Below are 27,536 nucleotides of genomic sequence, written 5' to 3'. Positions count from 1 at the left end.
ATGTAAATGTTTCAATTTCCCCCTTAAAAAAAAATAAATTTGCAGAGTAAATGTCCTAGGGATTTAAAGACTTGAGCTTCTCCTACCCTGAGGAGCTATAGAAGGAAAGATGTAAGAATTTAAGTGAGCTTAGAAAAAGAAGTTGGAAAAGATGTGAGGATACTCAGCTGGATGAAGAATGATGGATGCTTCCACTAAATAATTCTTTCACAGTACTGCCTGGGTCTGAATTGATTCTCTGTCCTGACGAAAACTTTCTGTGCATTTGAACTTCATACACTTCAGGTAGCCATCTTACGAAAGTCATGATCAAAGGTTCAGTGTGTCCGTATGCATTAATATTCTAACCTCCCGTAACATTTGAGTAAGCAAATTTTTCTGTGGATATCCAGCAGTTTTAAGCTGTTAGTGCTGTGTTGCCTTTATTAGCTGAAAGCTGTTGTGGTAGAACACACTTCTCTGCAGAGACTGTAGCTGAGAATATTTTCAGAAAAAAACAGAGTTGTGTAAAAGATGTTAATAGGCCCTGAAATCCCTTGAAAGAAAGCTGGTTTTGAAGTTAAGCGAGAAGGTAATACAAGCTGTGACAGCTTTATGAGCAACTTGGTTCTGTTATTGATAAACATCTTCATACGCTTTGTCTCTTGGGAAGAGCACTACCCTTGGAATAGAAGGGAATTTATTTTTGTGAATTATTCATTGACTTTATTAATTCACTTCTCCACAGGTAGTAAAAGCATTGTATTATTGATAGTGTGGTTTGGAAAGGAAAAACCCAACAAAATAACAAAGCAAGTTGCAGGGGAGGACTCTGGTTTCAGGTTTTCAGAATGGTATAAGGAAGAAGAATGGCAGGAAGATGCCATTGTCACCAGGATTTCTTATATGCTTGTATACCTGGCTTGTACCCTATTTCTCTAAATAAAAGGGAATGCTAAAATAAGCTCTCTCACAAGCATCTGGGAAGCCAGGTCTAAATTTCAAAGATCTCCTCCAACTTGACAGTGACATACCAGCACTGCTGGATACAAGCCCATTGCCAAACCACGCCCGTGAAAACTCTCACTTAGATTTAAAAATCTGGAGAAGGTTAAGGTTGTGTGCCCTAGAGTTGCTTCTGTTCAGTCTGCTTCTGAACAGCAGGAAACAAAACTCCAGAGACCTGGAGTCAGATTTTTGGCCTAAGATGTGTGAAGCTAATGCCTCTTTCTTAACTGTTGGGATGGGCCAAGTGTGCAATGGAAATGTTGCTTTAAGAGTTTAGTTTGCTTGTGTAATCCTTCGGGCTTACGGCTGGTCACAGTTGGGAGTGCCTGGTAGTGGGACAGGAGAACCTTTGAGCCGTTTGAGCCTCACTTACCTGTCTGCTGTTACTGTGTAGTGCTTTCCTTTTGCAGCCTCTTGCTGTTTGTGGATGAAGCGGATGCGTTTCTGCGGAAGAGAGCAACAGTAAGTACTTTCTATGTCTGTTATCTCTGCGTTCTGCAGAGTTATTCAGCCAACAGCCTTCTTGTTTAACCTGATCAGCTAGCTTCAACGGGCAAAATATTAAAACTGACAGGCGCCTTACTACTCACCTAATGAAGTGATGCAGAGACAAGAAATTAGTGTCTTGCAGCTCAATGGAATGAGCATCTCAAGGCTGGCTTGAGAATTCCTGCCTGCTAAACATGGGTGACATCATCTTTTTGGAGGTTTTGCAGATGACTGGGCAGTGAGAAATAGAGGTATCTTGAAAACAGGAGAATATTGTTCACACTGCAGCCCTGGTACCCTGCAGGTTTATTTTTTGTCCCAACAGATATTTCTCTTGGGAGGTTTTCGTAACAGACCTTCTTTTCGCTACACTAGTGTCTTCCCCTCTACAAATTATTTATGTTTTCAAAGTAAGTCACCATATCATACGCTGGATCTGGACCTGCTACTTGAGTCTATAAATTGATCCTTCTTTTCAAGGTATTGCAGTGCTTTGGGTTCTGCTGTAATGCAAATGCTTGACAATAATAGAACTCATTTGTCAGTAGTGCTGCTCGAAGCTGTGACCTGTCTTAGGTCCCCAGGTAGTTGACTTGGGATTTCATCTTTGCAGGAGAAAATCAGTGAAGATCTCAGAGCAACTTTAAATGCATTCCTGCACAGAACAGGGCAGCACAGCAACAAGTAAGTATCCAGTTTCAGCCCTTATAGCAGCTGATATTTCTCTGAATCAAGGGAAGTCTATAAAGAGTCTGTGGTGTGCAAATGAAAGTTGGAAACACATGATCTGTGCTACTAAAGACTTGAAAAAATCTGCATAGAATATCCCCTTTTCAGCTTGTGTCCTGAATGTAGCTTGCTCGTCCTTTGTCTTTTCCTGGGACCTGGAAGTTAGGCCGTACACAGGGTAGAGATCAGTGCTGTAAAAAGGGTGTTCGGTTGGCCCACATTAGCAGATGTGCAGAAGGGATCTTGAGCAGCCTTTCAGGACAACGCTTCCCCTGCGTGTGGTATGGAGTGGTGAGCAGTTCCCTCTCGTCATCCGTACTGTGTGTGACTCCCTTCCTGCACTGTAGGGAAATTCTTTCCTGAAGCAGCGGTGGTATTCGAACATCTTGGTCGTCTTGACGAGTACATTCTCTCTCTTGATCAGTTACTGTTGTTTAAAGAAGGACAGTATTGGGCCCATGAATACCAGTAGCGCAAAAGAGAATGCAGGGTTGATACTGGCTGGATGTTTCATCATCTCTTCAAAAACGCTTCAGCTGGTGCTTGTTTGAGCTGTTGTTCCTCTCCAGCGCTTTGGTGCCTCTTCCTGTGCTGTGCATGGGTTGTGCAGTGGGAGTGGGTTTGAAATTTCGGGGCAAATGACTTACAATCAGACCTCAGTTCTTTTGCATGAGCTGTCTGCTCAGTATGTCTGTGCAATGTTGCACATAAATGTAGGAATCCCAGAGCTGTTCCCTTCATGGCTGCTAATAGATTTGCTGAGCACAGACGATTACAGGGCCGACTTGACAGACGCATGCATGCGTGTGAATTTCATTGCCAATCCATCCATGCTCGCTTTGTCACGTTGATGTTAACTTCCTGCAGAGCACCACTTAGTTTAACAAGACCCATTTCCTCGCTGTCCTAATAAAGAGACGTGACCTTTCCTCAACCTTCTTCAAATAATCTTTGATTTGATTTTGTGTGTGTGTGAACTTTACTTAGTTATTAAACTTCTTTTACAAGGAAATTGAGCCAACAAGAAAAGTTGTCTCTTTCTGTGGGAGGGTGAGTTTCTCAGTGATGAACTGGTCCCGCAGTGAAGTTGTAGTGAAACACCGTTACAGTAACCTCCCGACATTGAAATGAATATTCTAGAAGGTCATTGTTTTAGGGCAGCAGCAGGGCGTTTTCTGTTCTTGGGGTCTCTCTTGAAATTGTTAAAACCAATGCAGCTCTAACTGATAGTTGCTTGTATGTAGCTTCTCTGTGCCCTCCTTCGTCACAGTGAGGTGCCTTGAAAGGTATGCCTTTCCAAAACGAGCAGATCGCTAGAAAGTAAGGTGTTGAGCCTGCATGGAACTTGCAAGCTCCTTGGTTTCCTCTTTGTGACGACAGAATTGCTCTATAAGTGTTGAGTCAAGTATAATTATTATGAAACAATGTTGTACTTGCTGTTTGCAAGAAGAAATATAATAAACATGTTGGCAAAATACACGTTCTGCAGAACCCACAGCAAACAGGGCTTAAGACAGAAATACAATTTTCCAGAGTGAAAACTGTAGATGTGCTGAGCTCCTAGGTGATCTCTAGCAATGTCTTTTGTCCTGTATCTGCAAAGATTGTAAAGATGTTTAGATGGAAGTACACTTGAATAAGTCTAATAGTGCATGTAAATCCAGCTGCTCTGGTGAGACACTGAGGAGTGCGGTTACTTTACCGGTGAATTGTCACCAGCATAACTAAGTACTAAGTATTGTGAATTGCTGGCTCAAACTTCCCAAAGAACTTTCTGTATATTCCTGCTGGATAGCTGACTGTGCCTGCCTCTGCCTTTTACTCATTTGTATAATTTTCACCATACAAATGAGCAAGGCCTTGAATACCAGGTTGCATATCAGTCCTTTATCCAAGCTGTGTTTCTGCCAGGATTTGGGGGAAGCCCTTGTCAGTAGTAGAGTAGGAACAGCTTCATGTCTGTGTGGCTCTTTGGTGAAATTATCTTCAGAAATGACAGTAAAGAACACAGCCCCCTGGAGACTAAAATTTAAATAGACTGCAAGAACGTCAATATTCCAATAGCTGCTTGTTAAAAGCCCATTTCAAATTATAATGCACTATTAAGCTTGTAACATCAATTAAAGCGTTAAAGTAGAATTGGCATGGGGAAGAAGCTTCATTACGAAGCAAAAGAAAGGGCTTCTAGCTTCAAAGTGCAGCAGGAGAGAGCAGGACCTGGAAGCTGGCACATCTGTACCACAGAGCAGAGTTTGGTAAAACAAACCACCTTTGGTTTATGGCACCCATTGTGAATGCCTCTCTGTCTGCACGCTTGGACTTGGTAGCAGAAATGTGTTGTCAGACTTGCTTGAAGGAAACAAGTCAACGTTTACCAGCTGCTGAAGAGCGACCTTGCCGTACACAGGCCCAGCAGTGGTGGCCTCCCCTTAATCTTAGCCCAGGATGAGTCCTTTCGGTGCTTTACAGCTCGCTGAGCTGGCTGAGGTTTCAGTAATGCTGTTGGATTTCAGTTTGGCAGCCGTTCAGACCTTCAGAGCAGGACTAAGACAGCCCCTCATGATTCTAGGGTGCTGTGCAGTTAGCACCTTGAAGTCAGTTCCCCAAACTGGGATTTAAACTGGAGATATGTTTGTGCCAGGGAACATGTCTCCATGTTGTCCAGCCTTATTCCAAGGTTTCAGACTTGGAGGTCTCTGGAAGGTTGTACTCTTGCTGAATGTTTGTGATATTCCAACCCTAACCATTCTATGATTCTATGATATTCCTAATTTGAGGGAGATTGTGGGTAAAGTGATAAATTAGGCTTCTAAGGCAAGGATAAACTGGGGAAGGCTGGGTACAGAGTGAAACACGTTTCAGTTCCAAATAACTTAAACTGCACTGCAATTTAGTATGTTGCTTGAGATGCTGTTACAAAGCTGTTTCTAAAGAATCTTCAGACGTGTTGGGTGATGAAAGCTCTTTGATACTGGCCATGGCAGTTCCCAGTGTTCAGACTGGTTCATTGATTTTTTATTTTTATTTTCATGGGTTTTTCAGTCTTTCCTCTCTGGTTTCATATTTCCAGGTTTATGCTTGTTTTAGCAAGCAACCAGCCTGAGCAGTTTGATTGGGCTATCAATGACCGAATAGATGAAATGGTGAACTTTGATCTGCCCCAGCTAGAAGAACGGGAGCGGCTTGTGAGAATGTATTTTGATAGGCATGTCTTGAAGCCAGCCACAGAGGGTAAACAGTGAGTATCCCTGCAGAACTCTCCCACCCTACTGGATTCTCTGTCTTTAATTGTTCTGCATCTCTTTCTGTGTATTTTGTCACGCTATCTATAAACACGCTTTAGTACAGAGTTGGAGAGATGCCTCTTGCTATCCTGTTACGGGATGAGGTGCCATCCTAGAATTTCATGCCATGGTTTGTTGTGCCCTTCAAGTTTAGGAGACCAGTTACTGCACTGGAGCCAATAATCCAAGTAGGAACACTGTTGCAACTCCTCATGTCCAAGCACTTGTCTTTGCTTGGCTTAGAAGAGAAACTCAGACCAAGTGACTCGTTTCCTTGTGTCGTGCAGGCTTGCACTTTTTTGGTCTTAATCCAGATGCACACCTTTTTATGCCACAAAACTGGGCTTTCTGGGCCCAGGAGAACAACTTCTGTACCCGGGCTGGATCTTTCTACAGAGATTGATCCGATCTGATCTTTGGTTTTGTTGTAAGTGTTGCTCTTTACAAAGCCTACCTCTGACTCCCTCACTCTCCTGTCCTGTAGCTACATGTAAAATAATTCTTGTTCTTCTACCTTTTAGACGTTTGAAGCTGGCCCAGTTTGACTATGGGAAGAAGTGCTCGGAGATTGCCAGGTTGACAGAGGGCATGTCTGGCCGAGAGATCTCCCAGCTTGCTGTGGCATGGCAGGTAAGTAGGGCTTTTATGATGGGGCTTCTTGGTTCGTTTTCCCTTTCTGCAAGGTTTGAGTGTGTGATGTCGGAGTCTCAGATCTTGTCTCACTTTGGAAGTATCAGTTAGTCCACACAGTAGTACTAAAATGCTGCTAGCTCTAGAGCGGGTCAATCAAAGGAACAAAACTAACTGGAAAATGGAGCTGAAAAGACCAGGTACTTCCACGTGCATGGTACCTGTGTAGAAATAAGAAGTGCAATCACTTTGAGTGCAATTGCTCGTATGCACAACAACCTTAAGCACTTTTTTAATCACACGTTCACCCTAGTTTATCACAGCTGCCAGTTTCTTAGTGGATTGTGTATTTTTATAAACTTTTAATTTTAAGGAATATGCTCCAAATTGTATGTAATAAAACTTGCTTGTGTCAGCTTCCTTTCAGGCATTGTAGAAACAAAGTGGGGGGGGGGTTGTTTACTTTAGCAGTTCACAAACATTTTACAAAGTTTGTACATTTCATTCCTCCTATTACTAGTTTCCCACCTTTTAAGGTACAAAATGTATTTATCCTTTCTAATCCATTTAGGTGCAGTACTCATGAGCTGAGGTCCAAAGCAGCCATCTGAGTGCTCTTAGTCCTTATTTTATTATTTGTACGTTAGCACGCAGCTGGATAATTTTACTATGTGTATTTTGTATTACTGAAACTTATTTCAAAATGTGTGCTGTCATCTGAAAATGTACATAAAGCTTTATTTATTTTTAATTTGTTTCTGTTCTCTGTCTCCTTGAAAACATACCAAGCTAGTGTTGTTATCAGCTCAGTCAAGAAGCTTAGCGAGATCCTTGACAAGTATTTGAGCTTGGGAGAGAGGTGGTGCGTATTGATGGGTTTTAGGTGGGCTGCCTAATTGGCGTCCAATTAGCATGTGTTCATTCTGGAGAGCTGACAGGCTGAAGGAAAGACCAGAGTCTTGGGCTGTTATGCCTTTAGCATTACATCGTGGCTTCACTTTTCCCAAGTACAGCTATGCTTTTTGCGGGCTTCTGATTTTGAAACCCAGGATAAAGACGTAGAGCGTGTTTGTCTTAAAGTGAGTGACGTGATGTGGGAGAGAAAGCAGACCACAAATTGTCATAGCATTTCTTTTTTTTTCCTCTTCATTTAGAAGAGAACCCCCTTGCCCATGTATGTGAAAGGCTTTGCTGCCAGGCATTTCCTGTAATAAAAAGTTGTGATAGATGATCTTCGCTTTTATCAGCTTGGCTTTTTATCACCACTTATCTCCTAGCTTGTCACTGCTCCCTGGGAATGACCTCAGCTTTTATCACTTATCCTTTAAGTGATCTTGAAGGAAGGGAAAGGTGGAGATGACTAGTTCCTCAGTGTTGTTGCCCTGGTCACTTTTTAAAATGTACTTTATAGTGCCAGAACTATTAACAAGGCTCTATGTAAAATTGCAGCAGGAGGTTATGCTTCTCTCTGCTGTCATAAAACAGTCAAAGGGCTTTAAAAAAAAAATAGTGGGCAAGAACATATGAATTGTTTTGATGTAGAAGCTGCAAGAAGCTTCATCTGTGTCAAAATCAAAGTTGTTGGTGTTCTGGAACAAGGGGCTTCGTATTTTATCCCTTGTTGATCAGGAAAGGAAGTGTGATGTCATGGGTCAGTGTTAAAATAGCACAGGGTTTTTGCAGCTAGTAACGAGACATGTGAACTTCTGCCCTCAGGGGATGACTGGGTGGACACAAGCAGTTTGTGAAGGCATCCAAAATGGGGTAATGTTTCTGTATTGAACACTGCCCTGGGAGCTGTCTGCCGGGGCTTTTGATCCTGAGTGCTACCATAGGGTTGTTTTTCAGTCATTGGGTCAAGGAATTTGGAACTGTAACTGACTGGAGCTTGACTAGAGCTTTACAGAAGGCTGCATTTATGCCAGGTTCGGTCCACTGACTTTTGACTGTGACAGGAATTGTTAACCCCTGCCTTTGTTTTTGCCTTTATGAAGTATCCAGGGCATGGCATTTCAGTAGCTGCAGTTAAAACCCCCTCTGTAAGGAGGTGTTTTAAGTAATCTTACCCCAAGTTGATCTCTTGAATGGTATTGGTATTTTGGGGCCTGGGTCAGTGCTAACTGGTGTCTTTGTAGCTGATAGAATGCTCTCTCCTATGAGGGAAGGATTAAGGCTGCAGTTTTACAAGTATTTCTGGCAGTGTTAGTCCTGCCTCGTATTCCTGCCTCTCTGCTATCCATTCCTTCGTGCTGGTACACCTCTCTGTGTGTCTGTGCTATGAACTGGGTCAGGGAGCTGATCAGAATTAAAAATAGCCCGGCAAGGTAAGTTTAACTGCACGGCTGCACTGTTGTCCTGGCTCATCAGAGGAGGTGGATCCGGGTAGGTAGGGGCCACGTGAACCAGTGTAACTGGCTCAAGAAAATGCTTGTCAGACTTTGCTCAGCTGGATGAGACGGCTGTAAGGTGGTTGGCTGTGTACAGGACTGTTAACTCCTGAAGTGTTGAAACTCCTGTGTGACTGAACTTTTGATTCAGGATGCTGCGTGCCCAAGATGGCTGCTGTGGGAAATAACCTGATGTGTGCAGCACCTTTACAAACACGCACTTGAATTTTAACCACTTTGCAAGCTGCAGTTTTGTCTGCCTTGGATAAGGCTGCAAAAGATCTTCACTTGAGGGTTTAGGGAGTCTCTTCTGTGACTCTACTTAAGGTGGACGTCTGGACTTCCCACTCAGTTCCCTACTTGCAGTTGCTTTTCTCCCCCCTCTCTCCATCAAAAGCGTTATGTCAGGCTAACAGCACAGGCAGGAGGAGTTTGAGATGATGTACACATTGAGATGAAGGGTGGGAAGAGCCAAGAAAAGGGAAAAACAAGGTATTTCTCTTAACAGTTCTGTTTGTGATCTTAGTGACACCTTGCAGAGCTGGTAAACAGCAGATGTCCCGAGCCTAGTGCTCTTCAGAGGTCCTCAGAGCAGACTTGAAATAACTATGTCTTGAGACATTTAAGCTTCCAACACTTTTCTAGATAGGCTCATCACAACAGTTGCTGAAATGCAGTGTGCCTAAGGTCTCTGTTTAATACATAAATTCAATTGACCCGTTCCAGGGAAGATTACAGCACAAAGCCCTAGTGAAAACCGCTGGTTGTGAATGCTGGAGCACAGAGCTGGACGGGAGCGTTTTGTTTGCCTTTTGTTTTCAGCTATTTCACATTGTGCCCTGATGTGACTTGGAGCTAATCCTCAAGGTGTAGGCTTAATTGCAACATGCCAGTCAGTTAATTCACCTCAGCTTTGTGTATGTATTTTCTTAATTAGTTTATTCCTCCAGCAGTCTTTTGCAGTGTTGCTGTCTGAATGCGTTATACCTCTGTAGACATGTCTTCGAACAAGACCTCAACCAGTGCCTGGACAACAGGGATGAATGCAGAGGGAGCAGAGTGGCAGGCTTAATCTCTGGTGAGGCGTTGCTCTGTTCCACAGAGTCTGTCCTACTGCCTCGAGCTGACAGAACCCTCCCTGCTTGCAGTTCTAGTTCTAACCTCTGTGATGAAACCAAATCAAATCACTCACGAAGCACAGGTAGTACGAGGAGAGGCAGTGAGGGATCTGCATTGCTACTCCTGTTTCCATTCCTGAATCTGCCAAAGTGCTGGAGGAAATGCACACAGTGCACAGGAAGGTCTTTATCATGGACTTGGTGGAGTTTTTGAGATGCTAGGGGACTCATCAGCTCTACTTAGCTTGCCTGTGGTCATCTCCCATGGCCAGAACTGAACCTCAGAGATGGTTTGGGGAAGTGATGTTCTGGAGCAGGAGGAGGAGAAACCATCATAGCTGTTGGGTCTTACCCAGAGTAACCTAGGACAGCAGCATATGGCCACTCCGCTATTTCATGGCCTCACAGCGATTTCCCATGAAGATGTGCTTGGAGCACTACGCCAATACTGCTTTTAACAAACACTTCTCAGCTAAACTAGAAGGCTGAGCAATGGCTGCGGCTTTCATAGGCTTAATTCCACCTCAAGCTGGGCTTGAAATTAATTGACTGTCATTTACATGAAGTTCTAGTTCACTGTTGTCTCAGTCTGGCTCAGTTTGTTCTGAATTTACCAAACAGAAAAAATAAGATGCAGAAAAGTGGAGGGTGTAACCTCTAGTACTGGGAAAAATATTGCTGTCTGGCACAGCTAATATTTGCATTCTAGAAATCCATTATAATCTCTTCTGCAGAAGACTGAGCATTCTCTTTTGTCCGTGTGCTTTTCCATTCCTCATGTCTAATCCTCTATGAATATAGCATGGATTAGATGCATTTACACACTTAAAAATTCCTTTCAGATCTGTTTAATGTGCAGACTTCCTTAGTTCTGCACCCTGTATTAAACCTATTGATATGCTTTAGATAAAATGTCAAAAAAGCAACCTCTCACTATTCCAAGTGGTAATCTCTTGGAAATTGTTTTGGCAACACTCAGAGAATTCCCAGGAGTTTTATGTTCTGGTGTTAACAATAAAGGCGAGCTTCCTGTCATTTCCTTGCCTTTTGTGCCATAAATACCTTTTTGCTCCATTAACCTTGTTTATATTTTAATTTTATTTTTATTTTAAATCATCTGCCTGACCAAGTTATGGTAAGAATTCAATGTTTCTGTAGTGGTCTGAGCTGAAGGACATGGTAAGTAAGTGGAGAGGAGGGGACTGTGCTTGTGTTTTGGGTTTCTTTTTTTTTTTGAGCGGGCTGTTTTCATTATCAATGCGATTCAAAGGATGGAGATTAGTTTGGTCAGGTTAAAATAAACCACAGTTCTTGGCTGAAATGCAACATCAGGTAATCCAGGCTGGAATTGTCATCTGTGCTCCAGCCCTCTGCTTCCCCCCCGTATACTTGTGTTTTCGGGTTATTTCGTAATTGGATTTGAGTTATAAAACATGAATAGTTGTGCTGGAGAAAATGGGTTAAAACTTGTCCACGCAGAAGGCCGAGGTATGAATACAAATGAAGCACAGGACCGTTTCTGTGAGAGTGCAAGCTACTCCCAGAAGGGACAGCTGCTTCTCCCATTTGCTTTCTTGACAGCTAGGGCCTGAGGCTTTCTATAAATAGAAAGTCATTGAGAAAATCAACAGAGCGTGAACTGCACAGCTTTGCAGGAGTTTCCACCATTGAATTTACAGCCTATGCGGTGGCAGGGAGGAAGGGAAGGCATCCTCTCTGTTCCGTGGAGGTACGTAACGCACATCCCAGGAAAGCACTTACTGCATTTTAAAACGCCAGATCCTCCTGGCTGGGGGGCTGCCTTGACAAAAGGGTGCTGGCTCCTTTCAGCTTTAAGTCCCCAGTCATGTCCTGCAAAAAAATAAAATAAAATAAAAAAGGAGGGTGGGTGGATTATGGGGGTGAGTGAGAGAGGATGCTTCAACTGAACAGAACCTTTCCACCGTGCCCCTCTTAGGGTGGTGAGAGAGGGCAGGTGGTGTGGTGGTACCTGTTGTATAAATCTTTGTGGCAGCAGGCAGGTGATGGGAACAGTGCTCTCCTGGTGTCTGTGGACAGTTACTGCCTCGTTGTGTTCTCTGCTGTTGAATTCAGAGGACAAGTGCCTTTGTGCAAAGCGAATTCCCTGTTTGCAGACCTATTTCTCTGCACTCCTTGCCTGCGGCCAGTGTTTACTCCTAACTCGAAGTGTGAGCATTAGCCTACTTGTCACTTCTGCCTTAAGGAGCGATTACAAAGGTTTTGCACAGGGAAGGATCTGTTTTGATGCTTCTTGCAGTAAAACCAGCGCCTGCCAGCTCTGTGGTTACATGTGGTTAGTGCAGGGAGACCTCTTGTGATCTAACCAGTTCCCCAAAAAGGGCTACCGAGGAAGGCTACCATCTCCTGTACTGGGCTAGTGAGTGCTGGAATGATACTGACTGGTACAACAGCTTCCTCTGGGGTTTGTCTTCTCTCCTGTCTACATCATTGGATTTATACAATGGTCACACCGTGATTTCTTTCTGTGATGCTTTTGCAGTAAACCTCGTTGCTTGGTACAGAATCACAGAATGGTTTGGGTCGGAAGGGACCTTAAAAGATCACCTAGTTTCAACCCCCTGCCCTGGGCAAAGACATCTTCCACCAGACCAGGTCGCTCAGAGCCCCGTCCAGCCTGGCCTGGAACACTTGCAGGGATGGGGCATCCACAGTTGCTCTGGCCAACCTGTGCCAGTGCCTCACCACCCTCACAGTAAAGAATTTATTCCTTTCATATAATCTGTCTCCCCTCTCTCAGTTTAAAGCCGTTACCCCTTGTCCAACACCCACCCCTGAGGAATGCCACTTGTCACTGGTCTCCACCTGGACATCGAGCCATTAACCATAGCTCTGAGTGCGACCATCCGGCCAATCCCTTATCCACAGAGTGGTCCATCTGTCAAATCCCTGTCTTTCCAATGTAAAGACAAGGATGTTTTGCACCGTTAATGATTTATGAGCCAATATGTAACGCCTTAGAAGCACACCTCAGCCTGTCATGAGAGCCAAGGTTTATATTCCTAACTGGGATCTTAGGGAATGCCCTGCAGACAGGAGGGCTGGGATGTGACGGTCCGTGATGTGATAGCTCTGCAGGAGGAGAGATGTGGATGGCAGTTTGGGGCTGTTTGAGGCAGGAGCAGAGACGTTAGAAGCCGGAGGGAGTCCCACCCTGATCAGGGTCAAGCTCCCTCGCTAGCATAGCTGTTGAAGGAACCACAGCACTGAGTTGCTTGCAGGAGGACTTGCATGGGGAGTAACCAGATTTAGAAATCGGTAGCTTGGAGCTGCTTTGTTGCCTTGGAGATGGGCTGTACGGCTAGCAGCGTAAGCATCCTTCCCTTCCTTGGGGTACAGCTGCTGGTGGTGTCACCTGCAAAACGTCCATCAGCGGGCTCCTGGCTGTCCTGCGCGTTTGGGCAGAAGCAACAATCCTTTTGCTACAGCTGAAGAGAAGTGGCACGCAGTCCTGTTTTCCTAAGCTGCCACTGGAAATATTTATGGGCTGTTTGGCAAGGATGTCAGTAGTTTTCAGCCCTTTCTGCAAGGAACTACAATCAAAGTTGTACTGCCCATTAAAGTGGCAGCAGGACCGGGTGTTGGTTTACCAAGCTGAACTGGAGAGACAGGAGTTGGGGTATGAATGGAGCGGGGAGAAAAGGGAAGGTCCCACAGGCAGGTGAGTCTGGGGCGGGAGCTGACACAGCACAGAAGTGAGGGAGATTTTTAGTAGAACACCCAAGGAAAGCAGGATCGGTGCACATGAGTTATCATTTTAGAGTTGCCACATTGCCCACATTCACCCTAGCACTGATGTTGGTTCTCCTGTGCGTTTAAAACATTTTCTGTTGTGTTGGATGGAGCCGTTCAATCACCCTGTGCACTGATTACTCTTTACCTTACTGGCTTCACACATGCAGCACTTTTAAAGCAGGAGAGGAAATTTAAACAAGCCAGGTGTGACTGCAGCCCAGCTATTCTGGCTGTGTTCAGCATTACGAACCTGCTGCCTTGTCTCTTCTGAATGCAAAGACTTTTTTTCTCTCAGAAAATCCGGAGGCAGGTGGGCAAAGGTCCGTGTTAGTAGCTCAGAGACAAAGACGTTGGTGTAGCTGTGAGTGTTTCTCTGTGCTTGGGCAGTTGATGTATTTCGGTCCCGGTACAGCTGCATCAGGGAAAACCTTTCCGACAGCGATACGCCGGATTGCTCTGGGTACCACTGCTGACTTCGAACAAGGCTGGATGTTGTGCGAGGAAGTGTGGGGACAAACACACGTGGAGAAGAAAATAAAAGAGAGGGGCCAGTCTCAGATCTTCACTGATCCTAGGAATTGCCATCACTAACTTACATCTCTCTTCTCTTTGCCCCTCCAGGCCGCAGCTTATGCGTCAGAGGACGGTGTTCTTACAGAGGCCATGATCGATGCCCGGGTAGCTGATGCTGTGCAGCAGCACAAACAGAAGATGGAGTGGCTGAAAACGGAGGGCGCTGAAGCGAGCAAAGGGGCTGGCAGCAACCCGCTCCTGCCTTTCCCCAAAGGAACAGCGGTGTGAGAAGTCTGCAGGGTTCAGACCAGCACGTGTGGGGAAGTGGGCGTGGGAGAAAGCTGGGAGGGTCTTCTGGGCTAGTGTTTGGTGGAATCATGTGTTGAGAGAAATGTGTCCGTTGGTGCCAAGCAGGGGGTACTGCCTCAGTCTGCCTTTGATTTCATGTTTTTAAAGTGCACCAGGAAAAAAAAAATGGTTTGAATAAGGCAGAAGCAACTGGATTAAAGGACTCCCTTGCTGAAATACCATTGACTGTGTTAGTGTGTGTGGCCTGTCCTGCTAGAGCCCAAACTCCAAATCCTTTTCAGCCATTTGTCATTGTCCTGGAGTGTCCCAATGACAGAGGCCTGGGGGAACCCGGGGCCTGTTCAAGCCTGCTACTCCCAGGTATTTCACTTTGGAGGGTTTATGCTCCAGCAGCGGTATTTCTCATCTTTTTTTTTTTTTTCCACAAATCCTACCCACGACATCCCTCCTTGATGCCATCTCTGTATGGCATCGCTCCTTGCTCTCTTGTTGTCGCCCCTTCGCAGGCTCAGGGCAGACTTTGTGTTGCAGGGGTGTGTTGGCTGTGGTTCGCAGCTGCACCTGGCTAACTGGGAGTTACAGCTACAGCTCTGCGCTGGGTTGGCTGATGAGCACTGGCCTTTCCTTGGGATTTGGCTACCCCTGCTCGTGCCTGGCTCCTGCCCTTTTTCCTCTCTGTGCTTGGGTCTCCTGGAGGATGGCTGTACACTGCAAGGGACTGAAAGCTCTGGAGCGTGACTCTGCGGTGCTGAAGCACTCAGTGTTCCAAGCCTGGAGCTTTTATTCTGCTCGGGTGTAGCGTTGTAGAATAACTGCAGATGCTGCCTGGGTCACAAAAGGTTACTTGAACTGCAGTGGAGCAACTGGCACTTCCTGTAGCACAGCCCTGAAAGCACTGCTCAGGATGCTAGGTCACCCTTCAGCCACTGAACTGCTGCTTTCCAGGACTCTACAGCCCACAGTGCTTTCTTTGCTTTCTCCAGCCAGGTATTTGCTCCTACAGCTACTCTGCAAGCAGCCCTAGAGATTTCCCCCCCCCCCCCACCCCGAGTACACCGGCTGCCTCTTGAAGGAGGTGAGCAGGCAAGGCTCAGTAAGTCTGTCTGGCACACGCGTGTCCAGCATGGCCGGGAGAGAGATGAGTGGGGTTTGTTTGCTACTGGCTGCTGCCATCAAGCTGCTCTTGCTGCAGGAGCCTTTGCTGCATTTCCAGAACAATTAAGAAATGTGCCGTTGTCAAGTCACGAACACAAACCTATCAGATTGATCAGATGACATTTGTTCTCTCTGGGTGTATGAGACCGGTCAGAAAATCTCTTGGGTTTTTTGTTTGGGTTTCTTTTTTATTTTTCTGAGTTTGAACTGGATTTGAACTCTGCGCTCTGCTCCGAGTCCCCTCTGTAACGACACTATGCCAGCGCATTTCCCTGACCCAAATCTGTGCCCTTGAGTACCTTGCTGAGACGTTCTCCTCCGACAGGAACTGACAGCAGCCCCTGCTCTGTCCATTTCGCTGGTGGCTGTTACTGAGCTTTGAGAGATGCGCGCTGACAAGAGCTTGTGAGCACGGGGGCGGAACAGGGCTGGTCACCAGCGTCCTCAGAACAGGCAGCGTTGTGCGACAGGAGGAAAGAAATCGTTCCTGAGGCTGCAAACCTTCACTGCCTTGGGCTGCCATCTTCTCTACAGCGTTCTCTGAGATTTTCCTGTGGATACCAAAGGAGAACTTGAAGATGAAGCCTGCTGTTGAGGAAAGGGAGGAGTCGCTGTGTAAACTCAAACTGCACACTTTCATGTTCTGAATGATTGAAATAAACTCCAATGTCATGTTTTTCCTCCCGTTCAGCCTAGGTGTAGTTGTCCTTTAGTTCACTGATTTACTAGAGGATTAGCTATTCTAGGCTTTCCCCTTCCTATTAAGATTTTCTAGAATTATATTTCTGTTAAGCCCTGAGAGAGGAAAGGGAGCTAAGCAGAGCCACTCAGCTTAAAAAACCCTTGCTAATGAATTATGTGAGGGAGCAGTCTGATATCATGTGATTAAAATATCTAATTGTGACATACACTTTCCATACTCTTCCTCTCTCTTCCATAATCACCTCCAGGAAGTGCAGAAGGAGCTGGGGGAGGGGAAGGTGCTCTGTCTTGTCCTTATGCTGTCTGACTCTGCGTTTGCTGGTACCGCTAGCTGGGAGGAGAATCCTGCTGTAAAGCTGTGTGAAAGGCACAGCAGTTGCTGTCTCAGCTGTTTTGTGCGATGCCTCCTTCAGATTGCATCAGGTCCCTACATGGAAGCAGAGGGAGCGCGGTGCTTGTAATGCAGCTATGATCCACTCTTCTGTGCTGTGCAGCAGTGATTAATTGCAGGCTCGGGAGAACAATTAGCTGGAAGTAGCCTCTTGCTGTAGCAGAGAAGACAGCAGGAAGCTCAGGCCGACCGAAGGGTGCTGAGGTTTGCCTGAGTACAGCAGTACTTTCCAGTGAGGTTTGAAGGGCATTTAGTGACCACTCTCAATGATGGATGCCGCTAGTCCTTACCTGAGCTGTGCTGCGTAGGCTTTGCATGGATGGAAAGGAGATTCTCTCTTGAAGACAGACACAAGGGTGCTTGTGAGAACACGTGGATGCCTTGGCGTTTCTGGTGTGTATTGAGGCATCTCTGGTGTGACTCACTGGCTGGTGAGTCCCAAGGGGCAAAGATCTTTCCTCTTCTTGGGCAGCCCAGGAGATTATGTTCTCTCTACTAAATGAAGTCTATTTTCTTTAGTTTATTTTCCTTAAAAAGGTAGGGGAGGGGTAAATAGAGACATTTCATTATGTTTTGCTAGGAACTTGCCCCTAGGAACAGGGCTCTTTGATATACAGAACTTGTCCTGTCTGTCTCGACCTCCCTCCACCCTCAAAAATCCTCAAGCTATCAGCTGGTCAGAGCTTTGCACGTCTGTGCTCTTCGTGCTTTGCTAGCCGTGTGTTGCAGGCTCTTGTGCAATCCTGCTGCCAGCTGAAATCCCAAGAGTGGAATGCTGCAGGGCTCCCTTGTTTTCTTCTCTCTGTCCACTGTCCCCCTCCACAGCCCCTACCTGGCAGGTTGTGACCGCCCCTGTGTGTCTGACATTTGCAGTGAGTTCTCATCTCCTTTCCAGAGAAGCTTGTGGTGCTGGGCAGAGCAGGCATGTCCCCCAGTCCCCCTCTGAGAGATCCCAATTAATAGGATTAATAACCCTTGGCAGCAGCAGCAGGACTCTGCATCCAGCCCGGTAGTACGGATACATCGTTGATCAAGCTCTTGCTGGATGATGGATGTCACCTCCCACCTGTGAAGAAGAGAGGGCAGTGGCAGCTAGGCTGGGAAAAACCGAGGAGATGGAGCAGAAAAGCCAGAGATGAGCCTGATCCAAGAGGATTGGGAGGCTTGGGGTCTACATCTGCCAGGTAAGGAGCCACAGAGGTGGTGTGGACAACTTGTTTTGCTGGGGTCCAATCTTCCAGCTCCGTTGTTTTCATCTTCTCGCACTGCATTGAAAGAGTAGCATGGGTTTCCGCTTGTACAAGCTGATGCAGTTAGTTCTTCCCTGACAGTTTTGGAAGCTGGTGGGATAGGTTGCAGTCAAATAATCCCATTGTTTGAGCTCAGCCTCCTTGTATTCTGGTTAATGGGGAACACTGGGAACACGGGTAGCTGACGGACTCTGCAGTTCTGCCCCTGGTCGGTCTTAGTGCAGCCTGGAACAACTGTAGCTGTTGGGTTCGAAAGTGCTGCTTTTCTCAGTGTCGACACTTCATTTTTTTATTTCCCCAGGAAATAAAGTTCTCCATCCATTCTCTCACACTTGCATGCCACTCTTCCTTCGCATCATGTGCTGTGAGCTGTTGGAGTGATGAAGCCAGCTCTCTCGTTGAGTCTCAGGCACTATTGCTACCAGCTCTCTAAATTCTGCCTTTGAAAAAGGGTCCCTTGTCCCTCCTGCTATGCACGTCACTCCTGGCCACCGGCTAGGTGATTTCATGCCCTGCTGCCTGCTGAACAGCTGTGCCAGTTGCTGTCACTGCTGCTGCTCGTGTGGAATGCAGGAAAGGAGAAAAAAAAAGGCCACTTGTCATTGTTCAACTCCTGCCTCATCAAAGATTTAAACACAGGGCTTCTGGCACCTCTGCCAGCCTCATCAGTGAGTTGGACTTGCTGTCTGCTCACAGGATGAGTGATGTCCCTGGGGAGGTGGCACCCAGCTAGCTGATTGTTAGCGCTCTGTGCAGGGATGTGGGATGGCAACCCCAGGCTGAGGTTATCTCCTCTCCCTGACACCAAGTGAGTTATGAGCTCACAGCACTTTGTTAAAATAGTATTTTGTATTGGAGAGCAAATCTAAGAGCAGATGGATTAGCAAGCCATCCATCACTCCCCATCTTTGTCCCTGCCAGCTGAAACGCCTTCTCTCTGCTTCAACATTGCAGCTGGGAGACAGATTTATAACATGGCCATCTATCTCTCCTCGGTTCCCATCCATTAGAGTAGTTACTTGAGAATGTGACGCGCTGGGAGGAAAGTTCCACCGTGCAAGTGCAAGGATGGCGCACCGCACATTTTCTCCCCAGTGCGTGTCCCGTGCTACAGGACTTAGTATTTTCCTGCCAACCTGTGTTTGTGTTTTGAATGGAGAAGAAACACTTGGATTCTTTATAATCCCTTGTCTGTGGTTGTTTCCATCTTATTGCAACATTATTATTCTCCCTGTATATTTGTGGTTTTTTTTAAAGTGGCAAATCTGATTAATTTCTCCAGCCCGTAACGCAAGTCACTGGCCTGCCCTGGGAAGCCTTGCTACTCCAGGAGGTTCTTTGCTTTGAGAAGCAGTCCGTCCGTCTTCTGCAACCAGTGACTGAGGGGATCTATTGGTGGGATCCTGACAAAAACCTGCCAGAGTTTGCTGTTTCATGGGGGTGGCTTATCTCCATGTCCACCTGATGTGCAACCTGCCAGGGGGTTCTAGACACGTAAAAACACCACAAAAGAAGCAAAAGCAAACACAGGAGATCATACATAGCAAACCCATCTGCAGGTGAAGGGCTGGAAGATCGTGTGACTGCAACAGGAGCAGGGATTAGTGGTCACCCCTGCACAAATGGGTGTGTTGTAAGCAGCAAATGGGCGTGTGCGGGCAGTCCAGCTGCTGCGTGGCAGCTTTTGGCAGATAACGCAGATGTGGGGCAGCACAACCGTGTAACTGCATCACTCGGGGAGCAAGGAGCTCCCCAGTTTGAGCGCTAATTGTAGGTCAGCTGTCCCACGGGAATGTCACAAGCCAAAAATGGCAATAGGAAAGCCTTTCTCCAACAGTTACCTCTCCACCCTGCTTCTCTTGCAACCTCCAGGCCGTCCATGACGCGCAGCCCTGAGTCAGTGCTTGCACAGACTCCTGGTGTTCTTCTGCACCTTATGATTCAGCCAGCATCGCTCACACAGACGTCAACTGCTCAGGCACTGGGTTCAGGCAAAGTTTCCCCATCTGAGCTGCAGTAGAAGAGAAACCAAAGGACTTCAGCCAACTGGGTACTCATTAAGTGCCACCGGGCTGCTTTACTCACCATCCCCTCCTACCAAGCACCAACAGCAGAGACTGGGTGCCCGGTGAAGGACAGGTATGGGTCAGATCTTGCTTTGAATGACCTGGGACAGTGCATCCTTACTGGCTGGTTTTCCTTCTCTTTCCTCTGATTCCTTGAGGCAGCACAGCCTTACCAAATCTTGGTGATGCTGTCTGACACACAGCACCTCCTGGAAGGAAGCTCTAGCAGCATTACCAGGCTAAATTTATTGTTTTATCAGATGTGCAACGGGGAGCAGTGCATGGGTAGCTCAGAGAAGTCCCCAGGCAGTTCTCCAGCTCTTGCCCTGTCTCTAATTGTTCTCACCTCAGCAGAAGTCAGATCATCTGTCTGTTGTTGACCATTTTTTACCCTCACACACAATTTGAGATGCCAGTACCTGCAACTATCGCTCAGTTCCATGACAACAGCTCCCTGCCTTGCTGCCTGGGTGTTTTTTTCTTCTCTCTCCTGCTGCTGTGGGTTTTATTCTTGTTGGGGGGGTTTCTTTGCTTGGGTGTTAGGTGTTTTTTTTATGGCTGCTCTGCTTTCACGTGGTGTCTCCACCAAATTTGAGTGAGATGTGCCGGGATCTGCCTAGACTTGTAGTACAACTGGTGCATCAGCATCTTTGCGCACAAGGACTGGATTTCCACTCAGTGTCAGACTGGCTGTTTGTGTACGCGTGGTCCTGTTCCAGGAGAGAAAAGAGCAGAATGAAGAACGTTAATGGTTCGTGGTGGCAGGTTTCTGTTCTGCTGGAATGGGAAATGAGCACCCCTCTCCTCCATGCCAAAGCCTGGGGTTTCCTGCACCCTGCCTTCCTTGCTTGCCCTTGCAAGCCTAGCTTGCACCCAGAATTTGGTTTTAACAGTAAAATATTTATCTTTTTAAATCAGTTTTGTACCTTAGAACTTCCCTGTGTTCCCAGGGAATGGGAAACAAGCTAAAATCTGGGACAGTGTCCTGTGATGTCACATAACCTGGGGGAAATCGCACAGCCTTTTTTCCCAGATCCAGGCTGGGCGCAGCTTTTCCCACACCACTCAAGCCGTGTTTGTGGTTCCTCCTCCCTTAAACCTCTGCCCGTGGGCTGGTGACCTTCTCGCCCGCAGTGCCCCGTGCCAGGCCTCCAGCCTGCGGCCCCAGGAGCATCACTTGGTTCAAAGGGTTGGAAAAACCACTCAGATGCAAAACATGCAAAAAACTATTTTACTGACAAACAGCAAAGGACGGGCTTAGTTCCAGGAGCTGAACGGGTTACCTACTGTACAAACAGATTACTGAAAGGGAAGGAATGGCTGGAATACACTCATTCACTGACCCAAATAAAATCACAGTGTGCTTTTTCTATTGCCTCCCCACCCCAAGCTCGCTGCGCCCTTCAGCTGCTCCCCTTCGCTTCAGCACAGCCTTGCCACCGCTCCCAGCACGGCCGCTGGAGAACGCAAACTGCAGGTGACATTAGCCTGTGCAAGTGTATTTAATAAAAAAAATTGGCCATTATTGCTTTTCAACCACAGTAGAGATGATCCTGTGATTAGACTCAGAGCAGAGTGTAATCTATCTCCCCATTAGTATCAAGGTGTGCTGTACCTCTTCCTGTCCGATGCATGCAAAACTGGTTTGAGTGCAGAAAAAAAAAAAAGAAAAAAGAAGGATTAACAATCAGGGAAAACAGCACACCAAGTTTTGTTCTTGTGTTCTCACTGCAGAGCACTATTGGGAAAAAAAAAAAAAATATCTTCCTAACCTGTGTGCTCTGTCCTGCAAGGGTTTCCACCGCCTTCGTCGGCATGAGCTGAGGGTGCTTGGCACCGCGCAGGACTGAGCCGTCCTCCCGGTGTTACCACTCCATGGGAATCCCAGGGCTCCGTTTGAAGAGGGGACACAAACGAGCGACTCCCGTGGAAAAGGCATGAGTGCGAATGAATGGGAGGTGCTAGAGGAGAGGGACAGGCGTTGTGCAGTGAACACGTGATGGCACACACAGGTATAAACACGCTGATGCACACACACACAGAACTGGACCAGTGTCCTGAGAGCCCAGCCAGGAGGCAGCAAACTGGCAGCCCAGCTCCCTGCAGAGCTCCTCCTTACTCCTGCCCGCATTTCCCGCTCCTCCGCTTCCTTCTCTCTTGCCCCAACAGCCCGCTTGCATGGAAGTTGCAGGCCCGGTTTTTGTTGGGTTTTTGTGTTTTTTTTTTCTCCTTCAGTAACTTCACTTTCTTCTTTGTGCTCTCCTGGGCACCTCAGCGAGCTTATGCTCTACTAATAGAATTTCTTCTATTCTTTCACACCCAGCGGTGCTCTGCGAGCGTCTGTTGGCTGTTTCTGCCTTCAAAGCCCCTGAACGCAGAAGAGGCCTTCACTACCTCCATGTTCACCCCAACACTCCTCATCAGTGCCGCACTGAATGTTAAACCGCCGCTGTGAAGCTGTCCTGAAGTGAAATCTGAAATGAGACCGAGGTTTCCTGTGTCATTTGTCGCCTGCAAGCCTCCAGCCTTTGTACAAGGGAAGGCGAAGGGTGAACATTGCCCTCCCTTTTCTGAGGGAGCCGATACACGTGAAATGTTTCCTTCACAACGTGCTTTGTCCCAAGCTGGGGAATGACGGGGGGTTCCATTGCTGGCTTCTCCAGGGCTTTCTCCTGCCTGGGCTCACCTAGACCTTATACAAGGTAAGCAATGGCTACTGATGTTCGTGTTTGCTCTCTATCAGCTCTTGGTCTCTCGCAAAGCCAGTGGGCTTCAGCTCACCTGACACCATTTGCATGGTATTATTTTTTTTTTCCACAGAATGGTTGAGGTTGGAAGGGGCCTCTGGAAGTCATCAGGTCCAACCCCCTTGCTCAAGCCAGGCCACCCAGACCATGTCCAGTTGGCTTTCAACTGTCTCCCAGGACAGAGACTCCACAACTTCTCTGGCAACATGTCCCGGTGCCTGGTCACTCTCACAGTAAAAAAAAAGTGTTTCCCGATGTTCAGACAGATCCTCCTGTGTTTCAGTTTGTGCCCTTTGCCTCTGGTCCGGTCACTGGGCACCACTGAAAAGAGCCTGGCTTGGTCTTCTTTGCGCCTTTCCTTCAGGTGTTTGTATACATTTATTCTCCCAGGCTTTCTCTTCTCTAGACTGGATAGTCCCAGCTCTCTCAGGCTTTCCTCGTAGGAGAGATGCTCCAGTCCTGTAATCACCTAAGTGACTCTTTTTAGTACCCCTTTATCAGGGATTCTCTTCTCCCAGCTGAGTGCAACTGGAAAATGAGGTAGAGAGTAGCAGTGAGAGTAACCAAAACCACCCCACCGTGCTGTGGATGTCTGGGACGTGCACTCTGGGCTCTCTTCTGCTCTGTTACTGTTCATTGCATGTCCCTCGCTGGCTCAAGGGCCAGCTGAGCAGTCAGAGGGCACGGTGGATGGATGGCTGGTGTCACAGGAGCCACCTTTCCAAACTGTCCCTCAAAGGGGAAGGGTCCTTTGCATTGTGTTGGAGCAGGAGGCCAAAGAAGGCATGGGTGGGTCTACTCTGGGCTACACTTGAAATCCCGCACGTGGTGGCTTTGGGCTCTTCCTTCCCTCTCATTCCTGAAGCTATGTGCAGCTCTGCTTGCCCCTCCCTGGCAGGCACCTCCTGTACCTACAGTGACTTTGGCCTCCTGTCATTTCTTCCTTCCCCACGCCCATCCTGTTGTGAGCCACCGAATGCGGTGGAAGGACAGATGCCAGATAGGAGACAACCAGCTTGGCATGCCTGGTCTTCAAAGTGTGGCTCTCTTGAGAAGAAAGAAGGTGCTAAGAACAGAATGGAGGTTGACACAGAATGGGTTTGGCTTTACGTTGCCTTCAGGGATCTCACCGAGGGGCGAGGGGTTTATTCAGCAGTGCTGACAAGTGGCTGCTTGAATTCAAAAAGGAGCTACTGGTTGCTACAATGGATTTCATAAGCCTCTGCTTTTCTCCACCTGTCTTTCCATGCCTCTCCTTTGCAACAGATCCCAGCCACCAGCACGCACCCGTTGGGTGTGCAGGCAGCCAAACCCGGGCTCCTCACACTGAAAACGCGGAAGAACGTTCCCAGCACCAACCCCAGCTCTGGAGAATTGGCACATACAGTTTGAAGTTCTGTCTCTGCTCTAAAAATAGCCCCTCCTGATCCGGCACAAAATTCCCCCTGCTATCTAATTCTGCAGAAGCCTCCCTCAAAGCATCTGGCGGATGAGCGCTAAGACATGGTGCACACTTCCCACGCCTTTGTCCCTACAGAGCTGCCGCTACAGCCACAGCTGCCAGCTGTGAGCTCTGCAACCCCATCTTTTCTCTTCCACAGGCTCTGGCCAGCATCTTGTCCAGCCCTGCCCTTGTTGTGTCAACTCCCTGATGCCAAAGTCACTTTCTCCCAGCTGAACCCTTTCTGTTTCGGGTTGTTGCTGGGTACTGTTGTTTTGATCTGTGAGGGTTTGTTGTTTGTATTTTTTTTGTGTGTGTGAAGACTGGATCAGAGGCAAGAGAACAACAAACAAGTCAACACTGGTACATCTCAGACAATTAAACAAGGAGAAGACACCCCCACAACCAGACAAAAGCAGAACGAACACATGCACAGGAGAAGAAGACAGTGCAAGGCAGACTTCACAGACAACCGAGCTGCGAGCGACAGTAGCAACCTCACTTGGGACAGCGGAACAAGAGACCACGAAGTCAGACACTGTTGGTACGGCTCACACCTGGAGCAGGATCGGCGGAGGGGATGGGACAGAGACAAGAGTGCTGATGTCGAGCAGAGAGAGAGCGGGTGCTGCCTGGGGCACACGACGCGGTGCTGGGGTTTTGCAATGATCAAACCACAGCTGCCTCCTCTACCTTCCGCTTCTCTGTGGGGCCTGTCAGCTCCTTCCCCAAACAGGAGCCACGGCAGATGCTTGGCTGGTGGGAACCACTGCCGCCTTTCGCACCACAGCGCGGGTTAAATGGCAGGGGGACCTGGGCCGCTGCTGTGCAGGGAGCTCTCACCGCTGCAGCCTTGCTCGGTGCGCGGGTTATCCAGCCCCAGCCACAGGCACGTTCTGGTCTCCGTCACCCAGAGTCAAACCGACAGTAGCCTCCTAGGATCACACCAGGAATCTGACCTTGTGTCTCGATTAAACTGGCTGCTCAAAATCACCCGTGCACAGCAGATGCACCAGATCTCTCAGGTGAGGACCAGGACCTGACCCTGCTGCGTAGGAAGGAACTTCACCCTTTATTTATTACAGAGGAGAATCAAAAGTCCTGGTCAGTTCCCCAGAAATAATCCCATAGTTTAGTGTGTGCTGGGGCAAACCTTGCTCTATGAGGGTGTTTCTCATTTCCTTGGCTTTAAGACCAATTAATTACTCCCAGTAAATTTAATTGCACTGCAAGTATTTTTTTTTTTTTTTTTACTAAGTGTAAATAAGAGAGAGGCTCACAAGGTAACGGCTGCAGCCACAGCAGATTAAAAAAAAATAATCTGTACTTAAACAATGGGAATACGTATCATGTAGATTTTTTTTTTTCCTATTTCCTTCTGAAATTCTGGTGTGGAGCAGACTTAATCAATGTGAGCCATCACTCCACAACAGTTGGGAGCTTCATATTTAACGATATTTCAACTAAGGTCTATTGCTAGAGGACGGGAGAACCAGACTTTCAATTCAGTCTGAGTTTAGGTCACTGCCTTGATCTTTCTTGTGGGAGGCACCAAGTAGAAAGATTATTTCAAGTAGTTTATTTATCCCCCATAACTGGCTCCAGAGACTCCCTATTTGTCCTTATCATGATGGAATTTTCTCCCCTGCAAAGCACTGTTCCATCTGAAGCCACGTCCATGACCTGTACCTGGTTTATAACCCAGTGCCTAATCTCCACTGACATTAAGCGTGTGCCACCACACAAGGGCAAGCGGAACGGCTGCTTGGCCAGCTCTCCTCTGCCACGGTGTGAGTAACCCTCCATCGAAGTGAGCGTCTCACACCACTGGAGGGTGAGTCCATACGGTCAAACGCACCCAGCTCCTACAGGGTGCAGCCGTTACATCCAGAGGAAGTCCTGAATGGCAGTCAAGCAGACAGACATAAGTACAGACCGGGCAATTATTTGGGCCCTGACAGAAACTGGGGCTCCAAGACAAGAGGTGCTAGGGAACAGCAGAGGTGGGGATGGCAGAGAACAGGCAAGTTTGGCTCTTGGCCAGCTTTGGGGCTTGGAAATAACTGAACTGATCCTGGGCATAGGAAACAATTGGAAAAAAAACCCCAAGATATGGAAGGTGGAGTGGGGCGGAAAAGAGCAGGGAGTGATGGTGTCCTTTTCCCTTCGCAGACACTGCAATCAAACAACAGGAGGCCACTGACAGAGCCAAGGAACCCACAGAAGAAAACAGCAATTTCTGAACATATTTTTCTAATCATACTTTTGTTCTGGATGTTTTCCTCATTTAAGCACAAGCCCACTCAATACAAAATGAGGAATGAAAGAAAAATTATTGGAATTCAGGGCTATCACCCTCACACCTTGGGGCCAGCAGCTCCCTCCCTTATTCTTCTCAACAAAAATCTCAGGGCTACTGCTGACTGCTGCCCAGCATGTGCAGAAGCAATGGACTCTGGGCATTTTTGCTTCTCTCCCCCAGCAGAACATGGCTGCTACAGGAATGAGATCCCACCGCGCTGTCTAGGTGCACGCGGGCTTTGTCAAGCAACGCTCTTTCAGGCAGCTCTGACTGGAAGTGCAGGAGGTCTCTGGCTGTGGAGGTTGGTTTCAGACACTGGAAACCCACACCTGAGCTGCAACCAGGGGAAGCAAAGGCAAAACCACGTTAGAGCATCCTCGTACTTTGATTCAACCCGTTACTGGGACATTTGGCTCTGTAGCTGAGTTTGGCTTCAGGTGTCTCCATGTTCCTCCAGCCAAGCCCAGCCTGCTGCTGCAGGTTTCAGCTTGGAGCAGGAACACAAGACGATCGGTGGCTGTTCATGCGCAGGAAGAGTGAGATCGAACAGGTCCCACTCACTGCATCGTCAGTGTTTCTAGGGGGTTATTAACCAGGGCCTCAGGCTCGCCCCCTAAGAGGGGCAGAGCAGCTCCTTCCTCCCAGGGAAGGGGTGGGTGGTGTTTACGCAGCGGAGGGGTACGGTCAGGGCACAAGTCAGATCTACCACCATTCAACTCAGCACGCTTCTCCCCGCACGTCAGCAGCGACTCCTCTCCAGCGTCACCGAAAACTAACAGCAGTGCCCTCAGCACGGTGCCACCGCGGTCACAGCGGTGTAAACCAGGCAGCACCAGCCCCCTTAACTGGACTGACACCTTCCAGTACCGTTCCCCAGCTACGAAGATTTCATGGATTGCTTAAGGCAGGTTTCAGTGTACAGCAATGCAAAGAACAAATCCATTATCTATTCCCAGGACTGACTTCCCCCACAGCAACTCCCACAACCATGAACCAAAGCAAAAGGGACACCGTGCCTTCAGCACCAACTGGCAGCAGTCCCCATCCAAACCTGTGACCAGCCAAGCCATTCTAGCAACGAAAGGAACACAACAGAGCAAAACCAAGCCAAAGAACCAAAGAAATGGGGGACTTGAGCTCTTGGATGAGAAACTCTGCATCTTCTTCATGTTGTCCCACCTCCATACCCTTGGCCAACATTCCCCAAGGGTAGCTGGATGTGCAGGACAGCCGTGAATGCCAGGAAAAGGGGGTTGAAAGTA

At 47.6% G+C, this 27,536-nt stretch overlaps 1 protein-coding gene across 1 annotated transcript in view; it reads left to right on the top strand.

Moving 5' to 3' along the window:
• The window catches only part of LOC104476140 (ATPase family AAA domain containing 3A), a 28,118-nt gene extending 12,053 nt beyond the window's left edge, over nt 1-16,065 (top strand). Inside the window, exons 12-16 of the mRNA XM_086764592.1 lie at nt 1,398-1,449; nt 2,090-2,160; nt 5,276-5,443; nt 6,011-6,119; nt 14,020-16,065. Coding sequence (XP_086620718.1) covers nt 1,398-1,449; nt 2,090-2,160; nt 5,276-5,443; nt 6,011-6,119; nt 14,020-14,199 — 580 coding nt within the window. The 3' untranslated portion in view covers nt 14,200-16,065. The remainder of the gene's footprint in view (nt 1-1,397; nt 1,450-2,089; nt 2,161-5,275; nt 5,444-6,010; nt 6,120-14,019) is intronic.
• Nucleotides 16,066-27,536: the final 11,471 nt, after the last annotated feature.

Source organism: Chlamydotis macqueenii, chromosome 21, assembly GCF_036417535.1.
Source record: "Chlamydotis macqueenii isolate bChlMac1 chromosome 21, bChlMac1.mat, whole genome shotgun sequence".
Lineage (NCBI taxonomy): Eukaryota > Metazoa > Chordata > Aves > Otidiformes > Otididae > Chlamydotis > Chlamydotis macqueenii.
Note: the sequence above shows the minus strand (reverse complement) of the source record. Positions and strands in the feature narration are given on the sequence as shown.